Below are 22,793 nucleotides of genomic sequence, written 5' to 3' on the forward strand. Positions count from 1 at the left end.
TTATTGCCATCTTAATATGGGATGAAACAGGCAGTGTTTTTTAGTAATCTGAGGTGATAGGACTTGTCTTTTGGTTGTATGTTGTTGCAGCTTGTATTGCTGTGGCCTGTGGATTCAGGGTTCTGCCCTCCTCTCTAAGGGATCATGGAAGAAGACTTCAGATGCATAGATTGTAAGGTGAGGAATCCTAAAGGAGCAGATTGTTGGAGCAGGCCCTAAATGGCTATGGTTAGGCTCCCTTGCTTAGGCTTCTGGCAGGTTAAATTAATTTTGTGGGCAATGTTATATTTTGTTATGTTTTTAGTATGTAGCCAAGGCCAGGAGTCAGCTATGTTATGATTAGTGTGTAACCAAGGTCAGAAACACTCTGAGTCAGTGTATGTACTCTAGGTCATAAACATTTGCTGGTAAGCATGTGTCCACTTATGTAAACATTGGCAGTGTGCCTTCTTTCTTTGGACTGTCTATGAGAAGGGGGCTAAATGGAACCAACTAGGGGCTAAAAGGAACTGGTTAGGGGCTGAAACTGGAGCAAATACCTCTACCTACTAAGGGCTATTGCCCCTGGAATAAAAGTTAATTCTTATCCCAACTGTGCCTTGCATCTTCTTTTACCTGCCAGGATCTTGAATCTGTTTGCTGGGCCGAGCCTCACCCTCAGCAGGACACTCATGCAGAAGGTCCAGGCCACCAAGCTGGATTAAGTTGTTTATCTGAACTTCCAAGAAATCAGGAGAGAGAGAGAGACAGGCAGACAGTCAAAACCCCAAACAGGCCAGTTTGGGCTGGCATGATAAGAAAATCCCCTCAATTTCAACTTTTACAAGGAAAGTAACTGAAAAAACCTATCTGCTTTTTGTTCAGGCTGTCCTCAGCCCTTTTCTGTCTATAAAGCCAGCCTCCTCCGCTCAGCTCATTGAAACATTTGTTCTATAAAATAGAACTCTGGAATTGCAGATAAAAGCTGTGAATATCTTTGAACTTATTGTGATTTTGTCTTTTGACAAAGCTGAGGGAAATACTTTTCCTGTGGAGCTGAAGAAGGTTGATCACATGTTCAATAACCCACAATTCTTAGAGACAAATTATATTTAGGTGAAAAAGATGGAAACTCACAGGCTAGTACATGCCCAGAAAATCAATTTACATAGAAATATCTAGAATATTATCTCTAGTTCTTTTTGTATGTCTTAGAACACCCATGGAAATCTTTGTTAGTGTCTATTCAATTTACAAACACTTATTAAACATGTCCTTGGAGCTCTAGGCAGGGACAGAAGGGAGCCATTGCACTCACAGGGCTTATTTAGTAGGAAAACTCAGTAACAAGAAAACATAAAAAGGGTTGTGACTTTCAGGTAGAAATATCATGGGAATGAAATGAAGCAGGCAAAGTAATGTGACCAGGTTACTATTTTTTGAAAGGTCAGGAAGGCCCTTTAAGGAATTGTGACATCTGAGCAGGGACTTGCGGAAGGTAGGGAGCTGGGCTGAGTCCTGAGGGCAGAGCAAGGCAGGAGCGGGCAGCAAGAGCGGGTCCAGCAGGAGCAAGAACTCCTCAGTTTTCTAGGTAAAGAACATTCCAAGGAAAGTGCCCAGAATGTTCGCTGCACTGGGGCCTCGTATGGGGGGCCATGGTGAGGACAGTTGCTCTCATGTTTTTAAGGTCCAGTGTTATAAATTTCATTCAATTGCTCACAAACTTAAAAATTTTAATTTTGTTTTAAAATCTGGGTCTACCTCAAAGTTTCCTTCTTCTCCAACAATGTGGGGAAGGAGTCACCCTCCTGAGCCACAGGGTCTAAGCAAATCCTTAGAAAATGGAGCAGGAGAAGGTTCCCTAAAACAGGAATATGGGCTCAACAAGAGACAAGCTCACTTCTGACCCCAATACATGACTCTGTGTTTCCTTTGCGTCTCCTCTTTTCCCTGCATTCTTCCTCACTTTCCCCCAAACTCTGTGCATAAGACCCAGCAAATCCCAGGGCCCTTTTGATGTGGAGGCTTGGTGAGGGGACTGCTTACTCAACCCTCATGTCATTTATTTCTGGGCTACAGGTGGTGCTGAGCACCAAGGCCACCCCTGGGGAAGGGCACAAGAGGAGAGACAGAGGGAGTCAGGGAAGGGAACCAGGCTGCCTTGCGGAGAGCAGCAGCCTCATACACGGGAGGCTTAACACCAAAGGCTGCTTTTCTCCTGGAGCCCAAGGACTTCGACTCTTAGATGGTCTGCAGCAACCCAGCACACACACACACACCACACACACCAGGCCTGCAGTCTGGTGAAAGCATCGGATCACTGAGATCATGCAAACAAACTACTCCCCGGAATCACAGAACATTCCCTTTCTAAACCAGTCATTTTGTGCCAGTGACACTGGCCATCCTATTCACCAAGTGTCCACTAGATCGAGTGCTGGCAAGCTCATGGGTGGACCATGAAAACAACACATGGATGAAATTCTTCTGTGTCAAAAACAAGCTCTGGGGACAGGATGCACTGGAGTTTGAGTCCATCTCTTCCGCCTGGTGGTGGGTTACTACAGTTCATGGGGAAAACAGTTTGGAATTTACAAAACCTCCAAATTCTGCCTTGGGGAGCCTGTGCCTCTTGGCTTCCGCACAGCTCCTCCTTTGTGACCATAATGTAGTTTGATAATCACACTCTGGGTTGCTCAACCCTTATTATTCCCTCCAGAGTAGCCTAGTGCAGAAAGGAGAACCTGTGTTTGGCATTTTTTGATCCAGAGAAGCAGCTTCCTCTAAAGAGAGCAGCAGATGCTCTTCACTGGGAGTGTGGTCCCCTCTTGGTTCTGAGGCTGGAGGGCCTGGGGGCCACAGCTGCAAAGCAGAAGACCCTTCCCCCTGCCAGCTCCATGCACCCTCCTCCCTCCTTCCTCACCACACCACTGGGCTCTCCTTACCCATGGTGAGGGCACAAGAGGAAAAGAAATGGGAACCTAGCAAGTCCTGGTAGTTCCCAGGAGACCCACAGGCCCTGGTGGGAAGTAGAGCAGCCAGGGGGCTCCAAACACGTAAAGAGAAGCAGACTTGTGTAGGGATCCAAGGGCTCAGTGGTTCCCAGGCTAGTCAGGCCCTCCCCTCACTTCCTGTCTGACCCACGGCCCTGCCTGGGGTCCTGCCTTCTTCCAGTGCCAGTGATACCTCCAGTTATGGATGCCAGGTTCTGCTTCCTCAAATGTTGAAGTTTGAACATTAGAGAAGCATAGGAAGCAAATTTTATCTGAAAATAGTAATACAGATTCTCCCGGGAGGGAGAAGGGGACCATAGCTGGTGTTCTGGTATCCCCCAAGGTGAGAGCATCCTGCCCCTTTTATACATTTTAGACTTTCTGTGTTCTCCTGCCTTCTTCCCCCTTATCTCTCTCCTTCCTGCTTCTGTGACCAGGCTAGGAGATGCCAGTGGGATGGCCAAAGGGTGAGAAGCAGAAGGGCAGGGGGAAGGGCCAAATGGAGTGATCCAGGCAGGAAACAGCCCAGAGGCATTAATTAACAACTCCCTGCCTACAAACTCTTGGGAGGGGTTGTATAGGCAGGTAATCCTGGTAATCAAAGGGCTCTGGAGACACCAACATTCCCATCTTCCAGGGCAGATCTCCAACTTCCCTGACCCAAATCAGCTTCCATTTTCTCTGTCTGATCTGATCATGTATCTATACTAACTGCCTGTCTTCAATTCTGACTTCACCAGCGATAGCATGGTGAAGTGGCAAGAAGGTGGATACCACATTGGTCTTGGCAGAAGAGGTGTGTTGCCGTGACAAGGAGCTGCCACAGCAGGACTAGAACCTTCTTGTCCTGGTTCACAGGCCTGTGCTCTTCTCATCGCTCTAAGTGAAGAGCTGTCAGGAGATTCTCACAGACTCAGTCCCCCACTGTAAGTTAATGATGACCTGTCAAGGCACCGAATGGAAACAGGACAAAGTAGGACATATTCTAGTTGGCTAAAACACCATGGAGAGTGAAGGGTTATAGAAAATAATATTCCTGCAACACAGCCCCTGAAGAAAAATGGAGAGAGGTGTGGCTCAGGGGAGGGAGGGGAAATTAACCACGGAACAATGGGCCCTGGGAGAAAAGGGCGGATACTGAATGCTGGGCCCTAGACCTTGACCTTCCCCCATGGCAAATTGGTCCTAAGGGTAGCACAGCAAATACCAATGGGCGAGATTTGAGTTCTCACCCGTCGGGGTCTGAGTTTCAACCTTTTTACAACCACCCTCCTAAATTAAAGTTTTAACCTGCTCAACTAGCCCCTGACAGTCAAAACTGCAGTACACGGTTTCCATTATTGTGCCATCAGTGGATTCAGAGAAACCTTTATTCATTGGTGGACTTGGGCTCTGTTGGGGCACATTTCCGGATGTGAAAGTGGCCCTCCATTACAGAGGGGATTTTGGTTTTATAGGGCACAAATCTTGCCCATTGCTTTTCTTCCTGTGGATCCATTGTTTCCCAGAGTTTCAATATTTGCTGTGCTTCCATTTAGGACTAATTTGCAATGGGAGAAGGTCAAAGTTTAGGGCCCAGCATTCAGTATTGCCCCTTTCCTTTTAGGATCCGTTGTTATTAAAATAGGGTGCACTGGGAGAGGTTTAATGCTTGGCCAGTTTCCCCTCCCTCCTCTCAAGTCACACTGTCCCTCTGTTTTCTCAGGGAGCTGTCTTTTAGGAATATTATTTTCCATAACCCTTCAGTCTGCTTCCCGTCCTTTTGTGCTTACAGAGAGGAGACTATGAACTGGCCTGGTCCCCAAGGTCTCAGGGGACCTGAGGAGGCTCTGGTAGCCTAGAGGATGTGTTCAGTCTCCTGCGCTCTTCCTTTCTCACTGCCCACCCAGGAACCCCTCACAGCATGAATTATGCCTGATACTCTTTGACTCTGGATCTCTATGAAATCATAGATGCCCAGGAAAGGAGGGGGTCCTTAGAGAGCATGCAGTCTGCCACCTCCCTGGGTGCTTGGGAGAGGATGTGTGTTAGACACAGATGTGGGTCTGAGGTGGCTTCCTGATATTTCCACCTACAGTTTGTAGGAAGATTCCAGCAAGGCCTGAAGATCTGGCAGATATCTGCTGAGTGAATTTGCATAGTTATCAGTTAAGCTATATAAATCAAGGTGGAATATTCTCTGTGCCACTGGAATTAGTCTATTTGGCAGTCTTCTCTGCAAGATCCCCATGACAGAAGTGATGACCTCCACTCATCCAATTTCCAAATCTTCTGGTCTGTGGTATTCTCTGCTCTGCAGGATGTCAGAATATTACTGAACTGAAAGTGCCCTAAGCCTAAGTTCACATCCCACTCCCTATCCCCAAACAGTACCTGACTACCTAGAATGTAGCTGAAAGGGTCATAAAGGGTGCGGAGAAGGGCCTGCCGAGAACACCCTGGGTGCACTCCACTTTACCCCACTTGTTTCAGAACCTGTATGTCCCTTCACATCCAGTTCTGGGGAGGACCGAGGCCCAGACAAGCAGGAACCTGCCCTGGTTCACATAGTAAACTGACTGTGATTCCTAATCTGGCCCTGTTACCTTAACCACATTCCAGGCCAGGGACTAACTATATAGGGTGGAGTCCCTGCTCCATTTCAGGAAATGGGATTGTTGATTTTTCATTTACATAAAATGAAAAATAAATACCAGATGTTTGAAAGCATATTACAACTCATCTTGTGGGAGCTAAAAGTACATTCTGAAAAAAACGAAATTAAAAAATCCACAAAGTATCCCTCTCTCTCTCTCTCCTCTCTCTCTCTCTCATCTTCTCTCTCTCTCTCTCTGTGCCTCTCTCTCTCTACACACACACACACACACACACACCACACCACACACACACACTATCTCATTGTTTCTTCTTCAGGGAGCAGCTGTGAAGGAAATTGGGGGAGGGGCCAGACACAAGGTCCCATCTTTGTATTTCATACAGAGCTAAGCTTTTAGGCCAGCCTTCCTGAACTGTAGGGGGTGTGGCATGCATGACAAGTCGACATCAATGACCCAGTGGAAGCTTATAAAATAATGGGTGAAGCCAGTCACAAGACAAAGCACCCTCAGTTTGGGTGTTTCTGCATGTGGAAAACTGCCTTCGTCTTGATTTTTTAAAAAGGTATGTACTATAGCTTTAATTTTCACTTATGATAAATAATGCTTAAAATAGAGACAGATTGATTTTCCATTGCCCCTTTTTGCTATAAAGTATAACTACCACTGATCAAAAGCTTGTGCAGTGCCTTTACAGACTTGATCTCATTTTTCCGCAAACTTACAAGGTAGTATGTATAATTAGTGCCACTTCGAAGGTGAGAAAACAAAGTTTCAAATGTGCTAAGCAGCTGGCCTATGAGAAGACCAAGCCCAGGGACAACTCACCCCAATGTCTTCTCTTTCCCTATGCCCTCCTCTACGAAATGAGACAATAGGAATTAATTATATGAGGAAAAAATGCATTCAGCAATATGGTACAAAAATATTTTGTTCAAAAGATGCAGTTCTTGTTAGACTCAGGGCTAAATGAGTTTTTAAGACCTATTTACCTGCAGAAAACATGGTTTATTTTATCATTGAGTCTCAAACTCTCATCCTTAATGTTCTTCAGTTTCCTTGAGATCAGAATTTATGTCCAGAATGACACCCAGGTACTCTTGGGAGACTGGAACTTAAATTCTGGCTTTACAATTTACCAGGAAGTAACCTGGACAAATTTACCTCATTGGGTACCAGGGAGAATATCAGCACAGATTGCTTCCAGATGATATGGTACAGAGATTCAGTGCAGACAGGCTCAGACACGGAGGCCAGGTTTCCCCAGGAAGATGTTGATGAATGTGAGCAGCAATTCTTCCAGTTAGTATCCCAGGGTACCTTTAGAAGAACTACTTTTTAAATTATTTAATATTCAGTTACAATAATATTTAAATTTTATTTATTATTTATTTATTTATTTATTTATTTATTTTGGTACGGAGATTAAACCCCATGGTTTCTTCACTACTGAACTACATCCCAAGAGACCAGGGCCTCGCTAAGTTGCCTAGGCTGTCCTGGAACTTGTGATCCTCCTGTTTCAACCTCCCAAATTGCTGGATTACAGGGAGAGTGCCAGAGTGCCCAGCTTAAATTATATTTATTTTTAGAAATAAACTTCTCATTAGAATAATCTTCCTATGGGTATCAGAAGGAGATGCAAAAACATACATGCCATAATAATTTGTGTTTTACCCAAGTTCATGCATATTTGTTACCAAACACAGTCAGTATTAGGGAATGCAAATGGAAGGAGCATGGAAAACCATGCTGGATGCTATCAGCCCTTCCTTCCTCCCTTGAGAAGTTTTAACCACAGGAATAAAGCTCCTGCAACCAAAAGTCTTTGGAAGAGATGCGATCAAGGGGAGTTATTCTCTTTCTGAAATCCTCCTACAGAGCTCAAGAGTGTTTCAGCCCACAAGAGAACTTTTTGTATTAAGACATTTGTCATAATAAGATAGGAAACTGACTTTGTCACAGTTGCATAGTGAAGTGGGACTCTCCAGGTCACAGAGGCAAGCAAGCCTAAGGTGGTAGGAAAAAGAGAGTATGGTTCAGGGGCTACAGGTGGAGAGCTGGACACAGGGCCATGTTCCAGTTCTGCCCTTGGCTGGGCCTCAGTTTCCCCATCTGCACATCTGGCAGGGAGGTGCTGGGTCCTGTCCAGTCTTGGGGACCTTATAAAATGTGGATATGTATGTCAGAAGTAAAAGTCCATTGCTCTGGGCAAGGTCTTTGCCTGGGCTTCTGGGTAGCTCTCCTGAGGTTCCAAGAATCTCTTGAAAATGGATGCAAACATTTGTGGGTTTAGGCCAGAAATCCACAAACCCTCCAACTTCCAGAAGGTTAGAAGACAGGAGTTATTTACACAGTGGTGGAAGCTGATGGGAAACGGAGCCTCAAAGACTAAGGGAGGTGGTCCTGCTGCAGGCTTGCTCTAGAGAGACTCAGCAGCCACCCCTCCCATCCCACCCCAGCTGGCAGCTTTCGCTCATTACATAACTGTTCTTTTGAAAACCAGGCAACAAAAAGCTCCAGAAGAAAAGCTATTGATTATTAAAGTTATTTGGAGGTTTAGAGACTCATAATAAAGTGGTTATAATTATTCCTGTATGACACATCCTTTTAAATGTACAAATCTGAGAACATTTTGCTTGCATTGACTCAGTTGTCTTCATCGCAGGGAGAAAGGCAGAGAGCTGGAAATAGCTCATGGCAGCTCAGGCAGGGAGTCAGGAGGAAGGGAACAGAACTGAAGCAAACCAGTAAAGGAAGCAGGGAGGAGATCCAGAGGCCCAGAGTTCGGACACAGGGAAGCCAGCGCTCCTCCCCCTCCTCAAAGCCAGCCTCTGCTGCTGGAAGACCCTTTGGTTGAAATGTTTGGTGCACAGTTTCACAACAGCTGACAGTCCTTCTCTGGTTAGATGCCCATCTTCTGTGAAAAATATCCTCAACATAAAATTTAGGAAATAGGATTCTGTTTCCACCCTCCATAACTAGCATTTTTTTTGAACATGTACTCTGTGTAAGACACTGTCTTCAGTACTCTCCCTATATTATCTCACTTAATTCTCACACAAATTCACTAGATAGGCTTGATTATTATTCCTACTTTATAGGCAAAGAAAGTAAGGCATAATTTGGACACAATTATATTTGGTAGGTGGCAAAGTCAGAATCCAAACCAGGTCAGAGTAGCCCTGGGGTCCCTGGAAGCTGCTCCCTGTTAAGATTTCCAGGCCATTCTTGGGTTGGTAGAACAGCCAGCCTGGTAAGATTGGGGCAGGCAAAGGTGCATGGGGATGAGGGGACATTTCCCTTATGAATCTCGTAGGACACTTAATGTTGTGCATGGTTTTGTTGTTTTGTTTTTTCCTTCCACAGGCTGTTCGAAGGCTTCAAGCTTCCCCTCTGTTTATCCCCCCATACATGTTGTTTCTGTTCATTCAACAAGTACCTACTGAGCCTGACGCTTTGAGGTCCTAGGGATGATTCTAAAGAGAATCAGGCATTCTGCCCACCCTGGAAACGCATAATGAGGTGGGGGTGGGGTGCAAATCCATCCAGTACGCTCTAATACAGGCAGGAGGTGTGTGCTTGGAGGTCCATGACTGGGCAGAAGGTCTCAGCTGTGGACAATCAGGAGGCTTCCCCTGAAGGATGCAGCTCAGGGGGTGGATGAGGGGAGGGCCACCTGCTGAGGGACCAGCCTCAGCCCTTGTGTGTCCCTGGAGGCTCCAGCTGCTCTGTTTCCCACAATTCCAGGCTCCCTCTGCATCTGCCTGCCCCAAGATGGTCACAATGCTGTTGCTGCTTTCTGCGCTTCTGGGCCTCTTCTCCGCCGCTGAAGGACAGACGTTCCATCTTGGGAAATGTCCGACTCCTCCAGTGCAGGAGAACTTTGACGTGTATAAGGTGTGGTAAAAGGCTAACCTCCCATTTCTTCTGCTATGTCCTATTTGAATAAGCATTCTACAGATTCAGTTGTATTATTCTGCTTCAATCTCCAAAGCAAGATTTGGAACAAGTATTTATCTTACTTTGGGCTTTGCCAAAGCCAACTTTGAGGCTAGGACAGGATGGGGAGTTTTTGACCCATGATTCCAGGAATCACATGTGGGAAAGGGCATGTGGAAAGTGATCCTCAGATGGCAGAGAAGCATAAAAGGTGAACAACAGTGTTCCTGTCTTGTTGGCGATCCTCTGAGAAAATCAATAGAATGCACCTCGACTTGTCCCGTGCATGGATCCAGCAGGTCATAGGAGCTCCCATGGCATTGGCCAGGCTCTCTGGGAGAGAGACGTAAATGTCAGGGAGGGGCTGGCAGTGTGTGTGATTGTCCAATGGCTAAAGAGAACTGGAGTGGGGCTGGTATGATATGGGTGGGGCATTGACTGTGGTGCTAAGTACTATTATTCCTGTTCTACAGAGAGGCTCCCTCCCAGGGAACACAGCTAACAAATACAAAACCCAACTTTCCAAAGGGTAGGAAACTCAAGCATTACTCAAACAGGACCTAGGAAAGACCAGAACTCCCCAAGGGGATTTCTTGTTACCTTCACTTAAAAGATACTAATAAAACCAGCTCCCCCATAAATAGTCTTTCTTCCTGGGATGGGGGCAGAGGGAGCAGCAGAGAGAGGCAGCTAGCTCAGGAGACTGAGGCAGGATGTTCGCAAGTTCAAAAGCCAGTCTCAGCAACTTAGCAAGGCCCTAAGCAACTTAGTGAGACCCTGTCTCGAAATGAAATATAAAAATGGGTTGGGGATGTGGCTCAGCAGTTGAGGGCCCCTGGGTTCAATCCCTGGTACTGCCCCCCCAAAACTACACACTTGGTGTGAGTAATGCTGAAGTAACCACCAGTTGCTGACACCTCAGCATCAATGAGTGTTGGGACCTAGCAGGAATGGTTTAGGTCAAGGTGAGGGAAGAGCTTGAAGCATGAGGGGGGTGGGCAACAGCACCATCAGCAGGCCTGACAGAGCTCCCACAGGTGAGGTAGGAAGAGGAAATGGACCTTGAAGTCTACATTGACTTGTTCCACTAATATTTTAAGGGCTGATCTCTTTGTTCATAGAACCCTGGCAGACTACAAAGAAGCTTTACAGAAAGATCCAGGAAATTTGAGTTACCTTTCAGTTTTGGGATAAAAATTTCAAGACACTCTGACAATTATAATTGATCTATATTTACAAAAGTCCTTTAAGTACTGAAACAGAATTTCTAAAATAAAGATTTTATTGAGATTAATTCAAAAATATCATTCAAGTTTTAAAAGCATTTTTTCCACTTTTAGTGGTTTTTTTAATTATATTCACGATCACCCAACCATCACCACAAACAATTTTAGAATGTTTTCATCATTCCCCCACCCAAAACTCCTGACCCATTAATGGTTATGTTTCCTTTCTCCCCAGCTTTTCCTCCCCAGGCAACAAATAATCTATTTTCTGTCTCTGTGAATTTGCCTATTCTGGGCATTGCACAGAAATGGAATCATACTCTATGTTGTCTTTTGTGACTGATTTCTTAACATATTTTCAAGATTCATTCTTGTTGCAGCATGTATCAGTATTCCATTTCTTTTATTGCCAAATAATATGCTATTTTGTGGCTTACGCCTTGTTTTATTTGTTCATCATTTGAGTTGTTTTCCTTTTTATTATTACCAGATGTATGATTTGCAAATATTTTTCCCATTCTGTGGAATTTTTCACTTTATTGATGTGCCCTTTGAAACACAAAGGTTTCTGTATTACTGAAATCCAATCTGTCTACTTTCTTCTTTTGTTGCTTTTGGTTTTGGTGTCATACCTAAAAATCCATTGCCTAATCCAAGATTATACAGATTTATTCTGATTTTTCTTTGGAACATTTTATAGTTTACTCTTACATTTAAGTCTGACTCATTTTAAGTTAAATTTTGTGTGTAGTGTGATGTAAGGTCCAACTTCATTCTTTTGCATGTAGATTTTTAGTTGTCCCAGCATGGTTAGTTGAAAATACTGTTAATTCCCCTATTGACTAGTCTTAGTATCCTTATGGAAAGTCACTTGACCATATATGCAAGTGTTTATTTCTGGACTCTCAATTCTAATCTATTGGTCTACATGTCTGCATTTATGCTAGTACCACCCAGTCTTGATTGCTATAGTTGTTGTTGTTTCGTTTTGTTTTTGTTTTTGTTTTTGTTTAAAACTGGAAATTTAACCCAAAGCATTGTACCTTTCTATCCCTTTTGATTTTTATTTTGAGACAGTGTCTCTAAATTGTCAAAGCTGGCCTCAAACTTGTGATCCTCTTGTCTCAGCTTCCCAGGTTGCTGGGATTACAGGTGTGCACCATCATGCCCAGGTACTATAGCTTTGTAGTAAGTTTTGGAATGAGAATGTATAAGTTCTCCAACTTTACTTTTATGACTATTCTGTGTGCCTTGTATTTTTATGTAAATTTTAGGATCAGCTTATCAATTTAGGCAGAGAAGCCATACAGATTGCATAGATAATAAAGATAATTTGAAGAGTATTGCTATTTAACAATATTAAATATTTTGATTCATGAACATAGACTATGTTTTCACTTAGAAATTTGATTTGACAATATTTTGTAGTTTTCAGAGTATATGTTTTGTATATCTTTGGGTAAATTTATACTTAAATATTTTATTCTTTTCATGTTATTTTAAATGGAACTTTCTTAATTTCACTTGCAAATTATTCATAGCAAACATACAAATACATTTGATTTTGACAAATTGATCTTATATCTGTTCACCTTGCTGAACTCATCAGTTGAAAAGTTAATTTTTTAAAGATTCCTTAGGATTTTCTATATACAAGAATATGTCACCTATAAACAGAGATAATTTTACTTTTCTTTTTTTCTAGGATTCTTTTTAAACATTGAATTCTCTTTATATAGACAGAGAAACTGTGACCCAAAAAAATTAAGAGGACTTCACAGAAATAATATGAAATCATGCAAGCATAACACGAAAATTAATTTCTCATCTCTGAACTTCTTTTCTGGAGAATCATGCTTCCTTAGTTTTAATCGTGGAGCTTTGAAGTCAGTTGGACCATGATAGAATTATTTTAAATGTACTAAGAGATGAGAATGCCTATGAAACCAGTTGACCTTATTCATTGGTTCTTTAAATGATTGTCGAGTGATTTTAATTGAAAGGTGTGGTTTAATAAATGGTGGGAAATTTATGGTCATAAATGTGGGCGTGTATTTGAGCAGAGAGCCATGTGACTGAAGCAATAGTGCCACCTGTTTGCAGTATGCTCTCTTTTCATGTTCTGACTTTTTGAAGGTTAGTTCAATCTCTTTAATTTAGTTAATACGTTCTTAAATTTCTAAAATAATTTCAGTGAATATTTTGACTAGGTAAATATATTCACATGGTTCAAAATTTTTAAATTCCTAAAGAGCATACAAGGAAAAGTTTCCCATCTGCCCTTGTGCCTCTGTTTCCCTTTCCAGGAGCAACCAGTAAAAACTATGTGTTATGTTTATCTTTTTGGAGATAATATATATGCAAACAAAAAAATGTATAAAATTGTGATAGGCAGAATAATGATTTCCAAAGATGCCATGCCCAAATCCCTGAAGCCCATGCATATGTTACTTTCATGGAAAAAGGGATTGCAGATGCAACTAAATAATGACCTAGAGATGGCCAGATTAGTCTGGAGATCCAGGTGGAACCAATCTAATCACATAACGCCTTAGCAGCAGAGAGTTTCTGAGCCGTGGTCAGAAAGGTTTGCTGAAGGAATAAGACTGAGAACAGCCGTGGAAGGATTTGACCTGCTTTAGCTGGCTTTGAAAATGGATGAAGGGGGTTCCAAGCCTAGGAATGCAGGCAACCTCTATACCCTGGAAAAGGCGAGGAAATCCATTCTCCCTGGAGTCTCCAGAAAGAAATGTTTCCAACATCTTGATTTAGCCAGTGAGACTAGGATCAGACTTCTGGCTTACAAAACTATAAGATAATAAATCTGTGTTTTAAAATTGTTGTAATTTATTGTAGCAACAACAGAAAGCCAATATAATAAGCTCTCCCCCTCATTTTTATTCAAAAAGTAGTTAAATATGCACACCATTTTGCACCTGGCTCTTTTTTAAATTAAATACCTCTCAGAGATCATTGCATATAACTCTTTTAAAAGAGGATCATAAAATTCCATGGGTGGATACCCCACCACTCATTCATCCAGCCCCTTAGACTGCTTCCTGTCTTTTATTGTTACAAATGGTACTGCAATGAATAACTTATACATACATCATTTTTTTTAAATAGCAGGAGTGAAATTCCTGGGCCAACGAGTATATGTATTTTTAGTTTTGCTGGATAGTGCCAAACTGTCCTCTGCAGAGGGTGTAAATTAGTTCAGTCTCTATGCAAGATGGGCCTGAAAGCAGGAGAGTGCCTTTTCCCCTACCCCCTCTTGGGCACAGGGGCTTCCTTAAAGTCAATGGAGTGTACGTGAAAAGGATTCATGTCTTACAACTCCTGAGCACCTGCCAGGAGGCTTTGTGACCAACTCCCTGTTCAGGGTCATTCAAGGAAAGAGGACCAACTCTGGAGTGTTCATGTCCCACAGCCAACACATCTGCCTTTGTACAAAATTCGAAGATATCTTGTAGAATCATGAAATATTTGAGATGAAAGGTGCTTTCCATCATCCAGACCAAAACCTTTTATAGAGTTTAAAATTTCACTCAGATTTTGGCCAAGTAGGACAGACACTGAGAACATATCTAAATAAAGAGCCCTTTAGGAATAGAATGTAGTATTCAACCAGAGTCCGCACATCCGATGTGCTTGTTCTCATTTGAATCAATATCTTGCTCAGTTGGTGCTGGGAACAATGCAGCCCATTTTTGCCTGGTTTCCCCAGGAAAGAGCTTTGCTTCTGGAGACAACAATGGGGAAGAGCTCGCAGATCTCCAGAGAGCTACAGGGTTTTGCTCTGCTTGTTGTCTCTGCAGTATCTTGGAAGATGGTACGAAATTGAGAAGATCCCAGTGAGCTTTGAGAAAGGAAACTGCATCCAAGCCAACTACTCACTAATGGAAAACGGAAAAATCAAAGTGCTAAACCAGGAGTTAAGGTAAGTGATGGTGCATATCCGGAGCCAGGCCAGGGCACTGTCCTGGAGTGGCCCGTGCTCATGCTGTCAGACGCAGGGGGTTGGGACCATCTCTGGGGCCAGGCAGGGACATTTAGGACTAGAATACACTCATCTCTTTCCTTAACCACTTGCTGGGCACCTGTTGGATGCCAGACACTGGGAGAGACATGGGGACTCTGGAGTAACCCAAAGTGTCAGCATCCCTCCCCTAGTGGCAAAATGGAAATTCCAGTAGCAAAGGATATTGGGACCACCTGTCTGACCTCCAAAGCAAGAGAGATACCTTTCTTTACCAGTTACTGACAGGGCATCCACCTTTGCTCAAATACTTCCAGAAAGTGCCCATTTTTTGCCTTCTGTCAGTGTTTATCCCATCTTTAGGCAGCTTTGCCTATTCGAAAACTCCTTTACTTATTAAGCAAAAATCATATACTTGTGCATATATATATATATATATATATATATATATATATATATATACTCCAGGTTATATAAACAGGATATCCTAGAGAAATGTACATTTCTATTACTGAGGGTTTCTAACATTGATATTTGATCCAAAGATTTACACTTTGGAAAGCAAACATAAACTTAAGAGCCCCAGGAAGAAATCCATACCTATCCTCCATTGAAAAATACTAGCACCAACAAACAGATTTAAGCATTTCCTATGTGGAAGGCACTATTTTATGTATGTGTACACATTGCACATATGTGTGTCTGTCTAAAATAAATAATATTCATTTAATTCCCATAACAACTCTGAAGTAGGCACTATTATTAGCCTCCTTTTTATGGATAAGAAAACTTAGGTACAGAGAGGTAAAGTAACTTGTCCAAGGGCCACACAGCTGATAAGTGATGAAACACATTTGAACCAGGAGAAATGAAATGGGGAAGATAATACAAGACACAGATGAAAGAAGGGCTAGGGATGAAGGGCTGTCCTTCTTGTTCTCTAGAGGATCTGAGAAATGTTTCACCTCCAAGAAATCAACCATAACCCAACCCAGAAGTGCCTGGGCTCACAAAGGCCTTCTTCAGTCATTCCAGCCTCCATTAACCTTCCCGTGAGCCAGGACCCAGCCCTGACTCCCTGACCTGCAGAAACCAGAGAAGCAAAATAGGGATCTTGAGGCCTCAAAGAAAACTCCAGCTCCTCTCAGAGCCCTCCTGTGGGAACTGAGGTACAGATAGATGCCCAGAGAACTCACAGGAGTTTTACAGCCCCATATAAGTCACCTGCCCCTCACCATAATGAAATTCCTGAGGCAATTAACTTATAAAAATTTTTTTAAAAATTATTTTGGCTCATGGTTCTGTAGGTTCCAGTTCAAGATCTAAGTGGCCCTGTTCTTTGGGCCTCTGGTGAGGGTGACGTATCATGGAGGGAGTGTGTGGCAGAGTGAACTATTCACTTCAGAAGCCAGGAAGCAAAAAAAAAAAGAGACAGGAAGAGATCAGGGTTCCACAGTCTCTTCAAAGACATGTGTCCATTAACCTAAGGACCTCCCACTAGGCCACACCTCCAACACCTCCCAATAGCCACCCTGGGGGCCAAGCCTTGAACACATGGACCTTTGGGGGACACTTTCCTAAACCATAGCAGGCCCCAAAGTTGTTATGACCTCACTTTAAATATTTTGCCCCATTTTAAGACCAAGAGTCAGACAATGACTCTTCGCCTCTAGGGTTGCATTTAAGACACAGAACCCATGGAGCAAAGTTTTGTAGTTCAGTAAAATGGTATAGTTTCTCCTTCCAAGAGGACTGCAGAATGGGGGTAGCCATGGCAGGGGTCTCAGCCAGAATCAGGGAAACTGAAGGCCAAAACAGCTGATACAGCATTGGAATATGAAGGACTCAGACTTCAGAATTTGGCTGCCTGATTTCAAATCCTTGTTCTTCCATTTAGTATGTGATCTGGGATTAGCAAGGGTCTTTCTTCAGGCAATAATAATAGCATCTACCTCCATGGGGCTGTTTGAGCATTAAATGATGTGGCATCTATGAAGCTCTTAGAACTGTGTGGGGCACATAGCAATCATTTAATAAACATAATGTCTTGTGTTGAGGCTGCTGCTACATCCTTGAAAATACCAATTCATTTTCCCATGAATGAACTGTGAGTTTGTGATCAGAGACCAGTGATTTTGAAACTGTTCTGGAACAAAACGTGAATGATGGTAAAAGGACAGGAGTGTATTGGGAAGAGCCTGGTGTGTTGCTAAGTTACCATCCACAGATAGAAAGAGACTAGGTTCCCCAGTTGCCTTAGTTCCAGGTGAGAGAGCAGGGCATGGTCTCTGGCCCTACGTGGTGACAAGCAGACAATGCTACAGGAGTATCGGAGTACATGTCCCAGTCTCCCTTGCCCTTCACTTATTGTCTGATGTCTAAGACATCCATCCCCACTAACCATCTCACTAACCTACTTGCTCTTTAATAATAAACTACTCTAATTTTAGTCTGCCTGCCCTCCTCGAGGACTGATGAACGGGCAGCTGCTCTGCCAGATCCCTGATGCCTGAGAACCCTCCCTTTTCTGTCCCCCGTCTCCTCTTCCCTCTCTCCCCCAGTTTCATTCACAGGCCATTGGAGAAATGGGGCAGGTCCCTTCAAAAGGGTGGAAGTGTTTCATTCAATCCAAGGCCATCACTTTTAAGATATGCCACCATTTTATATGCCACTAAGAAAGAAATGACACTGCCAATTATAAGCATCAGGCGGTATCAATTGTAAGATGGGCATTTCTCTGAGATCTGGGCTTACCTGAGAATTACCGAGGCAAGTCAGTGTCTCCTGGCAACCTGCTTTACCTGCCCGTAGTGTCACTTAGACATTTGCTGAACTGGATGGAGTTTCAGGCCCCCTGATGGTACAGAGTGTCACATGACATCACTGAGGTCCCAAGGGAAAAAAGCTTGTGGAACCCCAGACTCCCTCCCATTTTGCATTATTTTCAGTGATCGAGTTCGTCATTTGTAAAGAAGTGAATCTTTGTTTGGTGGGTTGCTTGCTTTGTGCTCTCTTTCTGTTGTACTCCTGTTCTGTTTGGATCCTGGGAGAGGAACGGGCCTGAAAGGCAGACAGTTCAAAAGGAGTAAGAGGTCCTAACACACTCTCCAGTCGCAGAGCATTTCCACTGTTGCTTCTTATCACTCCACCACGGTCTGCCATCACTTGGTCTCAGACAGTCACAGAAGAAAGGGCAGGAAACATTGCCAGGATCTAGCCGCCTTCTGAGAGCCTCACATCAGAAAGCACCATGTTGGCCGCCATGGTCCTTAATAGCACAGATCCTGCATTTTTTGATTTTTTGGTTTTTAATGAGTTGTCTGTCCTTTATTTCCTTTTACCCTTTCTTTCTTCCTTTCTTTTAAACTCACTGCAGAAATGATGGAACCGTGAATCAAATTGAAGGTGAAGCCACCCAGATCAACATCACAGAGCCTGCAAAACTGGGAGTTAAGTTTTACCAGTGTAAGTATCCACTTCTCTCAGAAGGTTTCAGAGACGGGAGATATGCAAATTGGAGGCTAGAGCCCTGGGTTGGAATGCTCTGGTCACATCTGATTGTCATCCATAATGGCTGGATACATAATAATTTCTTGAGCACCTACTGTATGCCATGCACTGGGATAGGCCCCTAGGATGCAATGCAGACAGAGTACATTCTAGTGTGGATAGTGAAAAGTATACAGGAAACTATGAAACTATATCTGTGAAACTATGGCCGATGTTCCAGTAGATAAGGCTCAAATGGAAAAATAATAGGGTAGAAGCAGCCGGAGACCCCATCCATTCTTATTTCTCAGGGGAAACTGAGGTCTACAAAGAAGTAAATGTTAGCAGAACAAGTGGCATTCCTAAAAGCTTGGAGGCAAGAGTCAGAGTGCGAAGGCCATTTTGAGTCCTAGCTCTGTCCCTTTCTAGTCACATTGTTGCAACTCTGAGAGATATTTAATCAGAGGCCTCTACCCTCTGAGTTCTGAGTTAACTGGGGAATGGACACAGGCAGCAGAGCAAGTGCCAGATGTGTCTCTGATGTAGATACCCTGGAGAATTCAGCTCAGATGTAGGAGGTTTTCTAAAGCTGAAAATGCTTGGGGGCCCTTCTTTTACCTAGAGAACTGAACTGAAGTCACCAGCTGCAAAAGAAGTCATCCTCACTCTCCACCCTTGTCACCCCTCCCCTCCATATCAGTCAAGCCCCTAGAGGGGGCAGAGAGGAAGTTCTTATTTATAGACCAAGAAAGGAATGCTGGGAGGAGAAAGCATGTCTTCCCACACAGGACTAGGAGCAAATAACTTCACATGTACAAACCAGAGAGAATTGCCCAATGCCGTGAAGACCAACTGGATGGTGCAGGCTCCAGAAACTGCCAAGGGCTTTGTACATATTCATTCCTCTTCTCATTTTTACAAAGGAAGAAGTTGCAGGGCAGGAGGGCTGAGTGATGGGCAGGGACTGAGCTAATTAGCGGTAGAGTCTCCAAACTCTCAGTTGAGAGTTGTCCCATAACATGATTGGGAAAGTGATGGGAGATGGGAGTGAAGGTTCAATCTCATGCGCGTGATCCTCATGAGAAAACCTGGACAGGAGTCAACTAGGGAAGATGCAGTGGATGAGATTTATTCTGGCTGGAGGGTTTAGATGTTTGCACAGACTTGTGGGGTGCGACAGAGATTATGGGAAAGGTTGGATGTCCCAAATGAAGGGAATGGCATGAGAGATGCCTGGACACAGAAGCCTAGAGCAGGAGAGGGTACATGGAATGGGGGAGAGGGCCAAGGAGACTGTTGAGTGCATGACAACACCCTCATGCGATAGGAGAGTGTTGCAGTTCCCAACGAGAAAGAAATGTGGAAGTTTCCTGTGCTGAGAAGAGATATCTGGACAAACTTGTTCTTGAGCACTAGACCCTATGACAGGATGTCCATGCCAGAGTATGTGTGGGTGGGACAGAATGCTGCACTAGAAGAGGTGGGTGGCCTCTTTTTCCAAAAATCACTCAGTGCTGACACACTCAGTCCAGCTGGGAATGTGCAAAGCAGTTGACTCTCACAGTAGATATTGGATGTAACTCTGGGTGAGTGAGGCAGGCAGGCAGGGCACCAACAGTGCTAGAAAGAAACAGTACTCAGTTCAGGCTCCCATGGAAGTTTCTTCCAACATCTTTCTGTGAACAGAAAGCTGGTCCTCTGACCAACTCTCTTGTTTTCCTGATAACCTGCTGTGTCCTTAACCTGGACAAACTCTGTCCACCCACACAGCACCTCCTTAAGCCCGCAGCTTCTCAGATCATTCACAAGTGCTGAGTTCTGGTTTTGATCTGGCAAACAAGAATTATTTTTGACTGGAGAAGCTGGGATGCTTGGAACTCAGGAAAGTGAATCACCCCTGACTGTATGTGTGTCCACACCTTTTGTGCTTATGGGGTCAGCACACAGCTTTCTCCCACTTGACTGCATTCCACAGCTGAGCTGTGTTTTCCTTGGCTTGGACCTTGACTGTGGAGGTCAAGCTCACAGAGGAAGTTTCTAGATAGAGAGGACAAATCCACCATCTTTCCTCTTAAGGACCTGTTCATCTTGGGTTCCAACACTTAAACAGATGTTAATTAATGAATCTTTATAGGCTCTTTGGAGAAAAAACTCATAACCTGTCATCAATTGGCTTACCATATTCTTAGGAGTAGAAGGATTTGTGAAGCTTATACAGTAAGAAAAACAAAAATGTCAGCCTCCACCTCCTCCCTTGGGCAGGCTCTAGAGGAAGTTGGGTGGTACAGACTCAAAGCCTGGGATTCTTGGCGAAGATTCTTGACTCCACTCAGCTAGGTGGCACCTCCATGTATATTGGTGCTAAGTGCAGCTTGTCGGTCCAAAGGGTCCACCTGAACACCCTGCTACCAGAGAGGAAGGCCATAACAAAAGTTCTTAACTCTGGCTGCACATTAGAACCACTGCAGAGCCTTAAAGCAACGATCACTTGCATATCTGAGTCTGAGAAAGACAGAGGAAAGTGAGTTTAGTATCTTTCAAAGCCCCCAGACGATTCCCATGTAAAACAGTTAAGAGCCACTGACCTAAGAAATGGGTCCCCAAAGCCCCACCTCCCAGGCCTGGAGGTTTTTCTCTCGCCCTGGTCCATCCTGACTCTGCCTTCTTCTCATTCTCAGTGATGCCATCATCACCGTACTGGGTCCTGGCCACCGACTACGAGAACTACGCCCTGGTGTACTCCTGTACCACCATAATCTGGCTTTTTCACTGGATCATGTTTGGATCTTGGGAAGAAACCCTTATCTCCCCCAAGAAACTGTGACCTATCTAAAAAATATCCTGACTTCTAATAACATCAACATTGAGAAAATGACGAAGACAGATCAGGTGAACTGCCCCGAGTTCCTGTGAGGAGGCTCCCAAGGGAAGCTGCGTGTATCCCGGGTTACTTCTTTGGCTTTGCTTTCCCCCATCCCTCCCCACCCCTCCCCTCATAAAGACAAAGCAACCATCCATGACAAGCCACTGCAAATACCAGAAGGGAAGTTTGACTGCAGAAACCAATGGAAGGAAACTCATGGAAAGCTGGCCCACGCACTGCCATGCCCCACCCTGTCGCCTTGCTAGCCCAATAATAAACTTGTTGCTGACCCACTGTGCTTACAGTGGATTCTGAATTGGATTGATTATTGTGGGATTTTCACTGTAAACTTATATTTATCAGTGATAGAGCATTTGTCCAGCATGTGTAAGACCCTGAGTTTAATCTCCAGAATTCCCAGGACTAGGGGTTGTGGGTGGGGAATACATACACACACACAAAGAAAGAGAGAGAGAGAGAAGTCCTTAACCAGTTATGTTGAGAAAAACCAAGCTCCTATGGTCCTGATTTAAAGATAGCAATCCTCTTCAGGAAGGGGAGAACTGATGGCAATGGCATTTTCTAGTGACCTGAATCAGGGTGCTCCCATTCTATAGTAGACGCTCCTCTAGGGGAATGACTTGAGTTCCGAGTCTCTGTCAGGCAGTTTCCTTGAAGCTTTTACTTTCTCATCAGGAAGTCTTCAGCGCAGGTTGAAGAATGACAATTCTTGGGTCTGTGCAAAGAAGAGGGGTATGAGGAAGATGATATGGGGATTTTTTTTTAAGGAAATTATTTTTTCATTTGTGTATCTTTCAGTTGATATTTTCTGAGGCCCAGCTATACTGAAAAATACAGAACCTTTCTCTTCCCATGGAGCTTGTAGTCTAATGAGAAAGACATGTAAAGATGTCATTATAACTAAGGCAAGGAGAGCAAAAGTAGAGGCCTGTGGAAGGTTCTAGAAAGTTCAGACCCCTGGAAGACCCAGAAAACCAAGGCAACGCACTCCCTCGCAGGGCTGTTCCACCAGGGAGTCAGTGACCACCTTGACTTGGGTTCTTTTACATTAAAATCAGAAAGACATCATAATTCTACCTTGCAATTTCACTTGGCTGACATGAATTTTATAATCTATTAATGTTTGGGGAAATGAATAGAAAACTAAGCCATTTGATTTAATTTTTGCTTCTTTTTAACATGAGTAGAAACTGTTAATTCCCTTGAGTGTTTGATAGTTTGTAGTGTTTTATATAAAGGTCCCAAAAATTCCAAGGTCTTTTTTTTTATTTTATTTTTTAGTTGTCAGTTGACCTTTATTTTATTCATTTTTACGGGGTGCTGAGAATCGAACCCAGTGCTTCACACATGCTGGGCAAGCACTCTACCACTGAGCCACAACCCCAGTCCCAAGGGTCTTAATATTCACAATTTTCACTTAGCTAAATAAATACGAACTCAAAATGTAGCTTTCAATTTGAAATCCCCAAAGGCTGGAAACGATTGGACAGAAAGGTGAGGAGGAGGAAGTAGGTAGGCAGGAGGTAGCTCTGCCAGCTGTTGCATCCTGGGCTTTACCACACTGCCCCCCTCACTTGGGCACTTGGCACTACTTCTAAAATGCAGCTGAGGGGCTGGGGCTACGGCTTAGTGGTAGAGTGTTTGCCTAGCATGTGTGAGGCACTGGGTTTGATTCTCAGCACCACATAAAAATAAATAAATAAAAGA

The 22,793-nt window shown here is 43.8% G+C and overlaps 1 protein-coding gene across 1 annotated transcript; it reads left to right on the top strand.

The window, feature by feature from the left end:
• Positions 1-5,998: 5,998 nt before the first annotated feature.
• Positions 5,999-21,208, top strand: LOC306671067 (apolipoprotein D-like). The gene is given in 6 exon segments (XM_079156278.1): positions 5,999-6,131; positions 9,317-9,466; positions 14,553-14,674; positions 18,090-18,178; positions 20,881-20,970; positions 20,973-21,208. Coding segments are annotated over 5 exon segments (567 nt in total). The 5' UTR covers positions 5,999-6,131; positions 9,317-9,343; the 3' UTR covers positions 21,116-21,208.
• Positions 21,209-22,793: the final 1,585 nt, after the last annotated feature.

This window comes from Sciurus vulgaris (assembly GCF_902686455.1).
Source record: "Sciurus vulgaris genome assembly, chromosome: 10".
NCBI classification, from domain to species: Eukaryota; Metazoa; Chordata; class Mammalia; order Rodentia; family Sciuridae; genus Sciurus; species Sciurus vulgaris.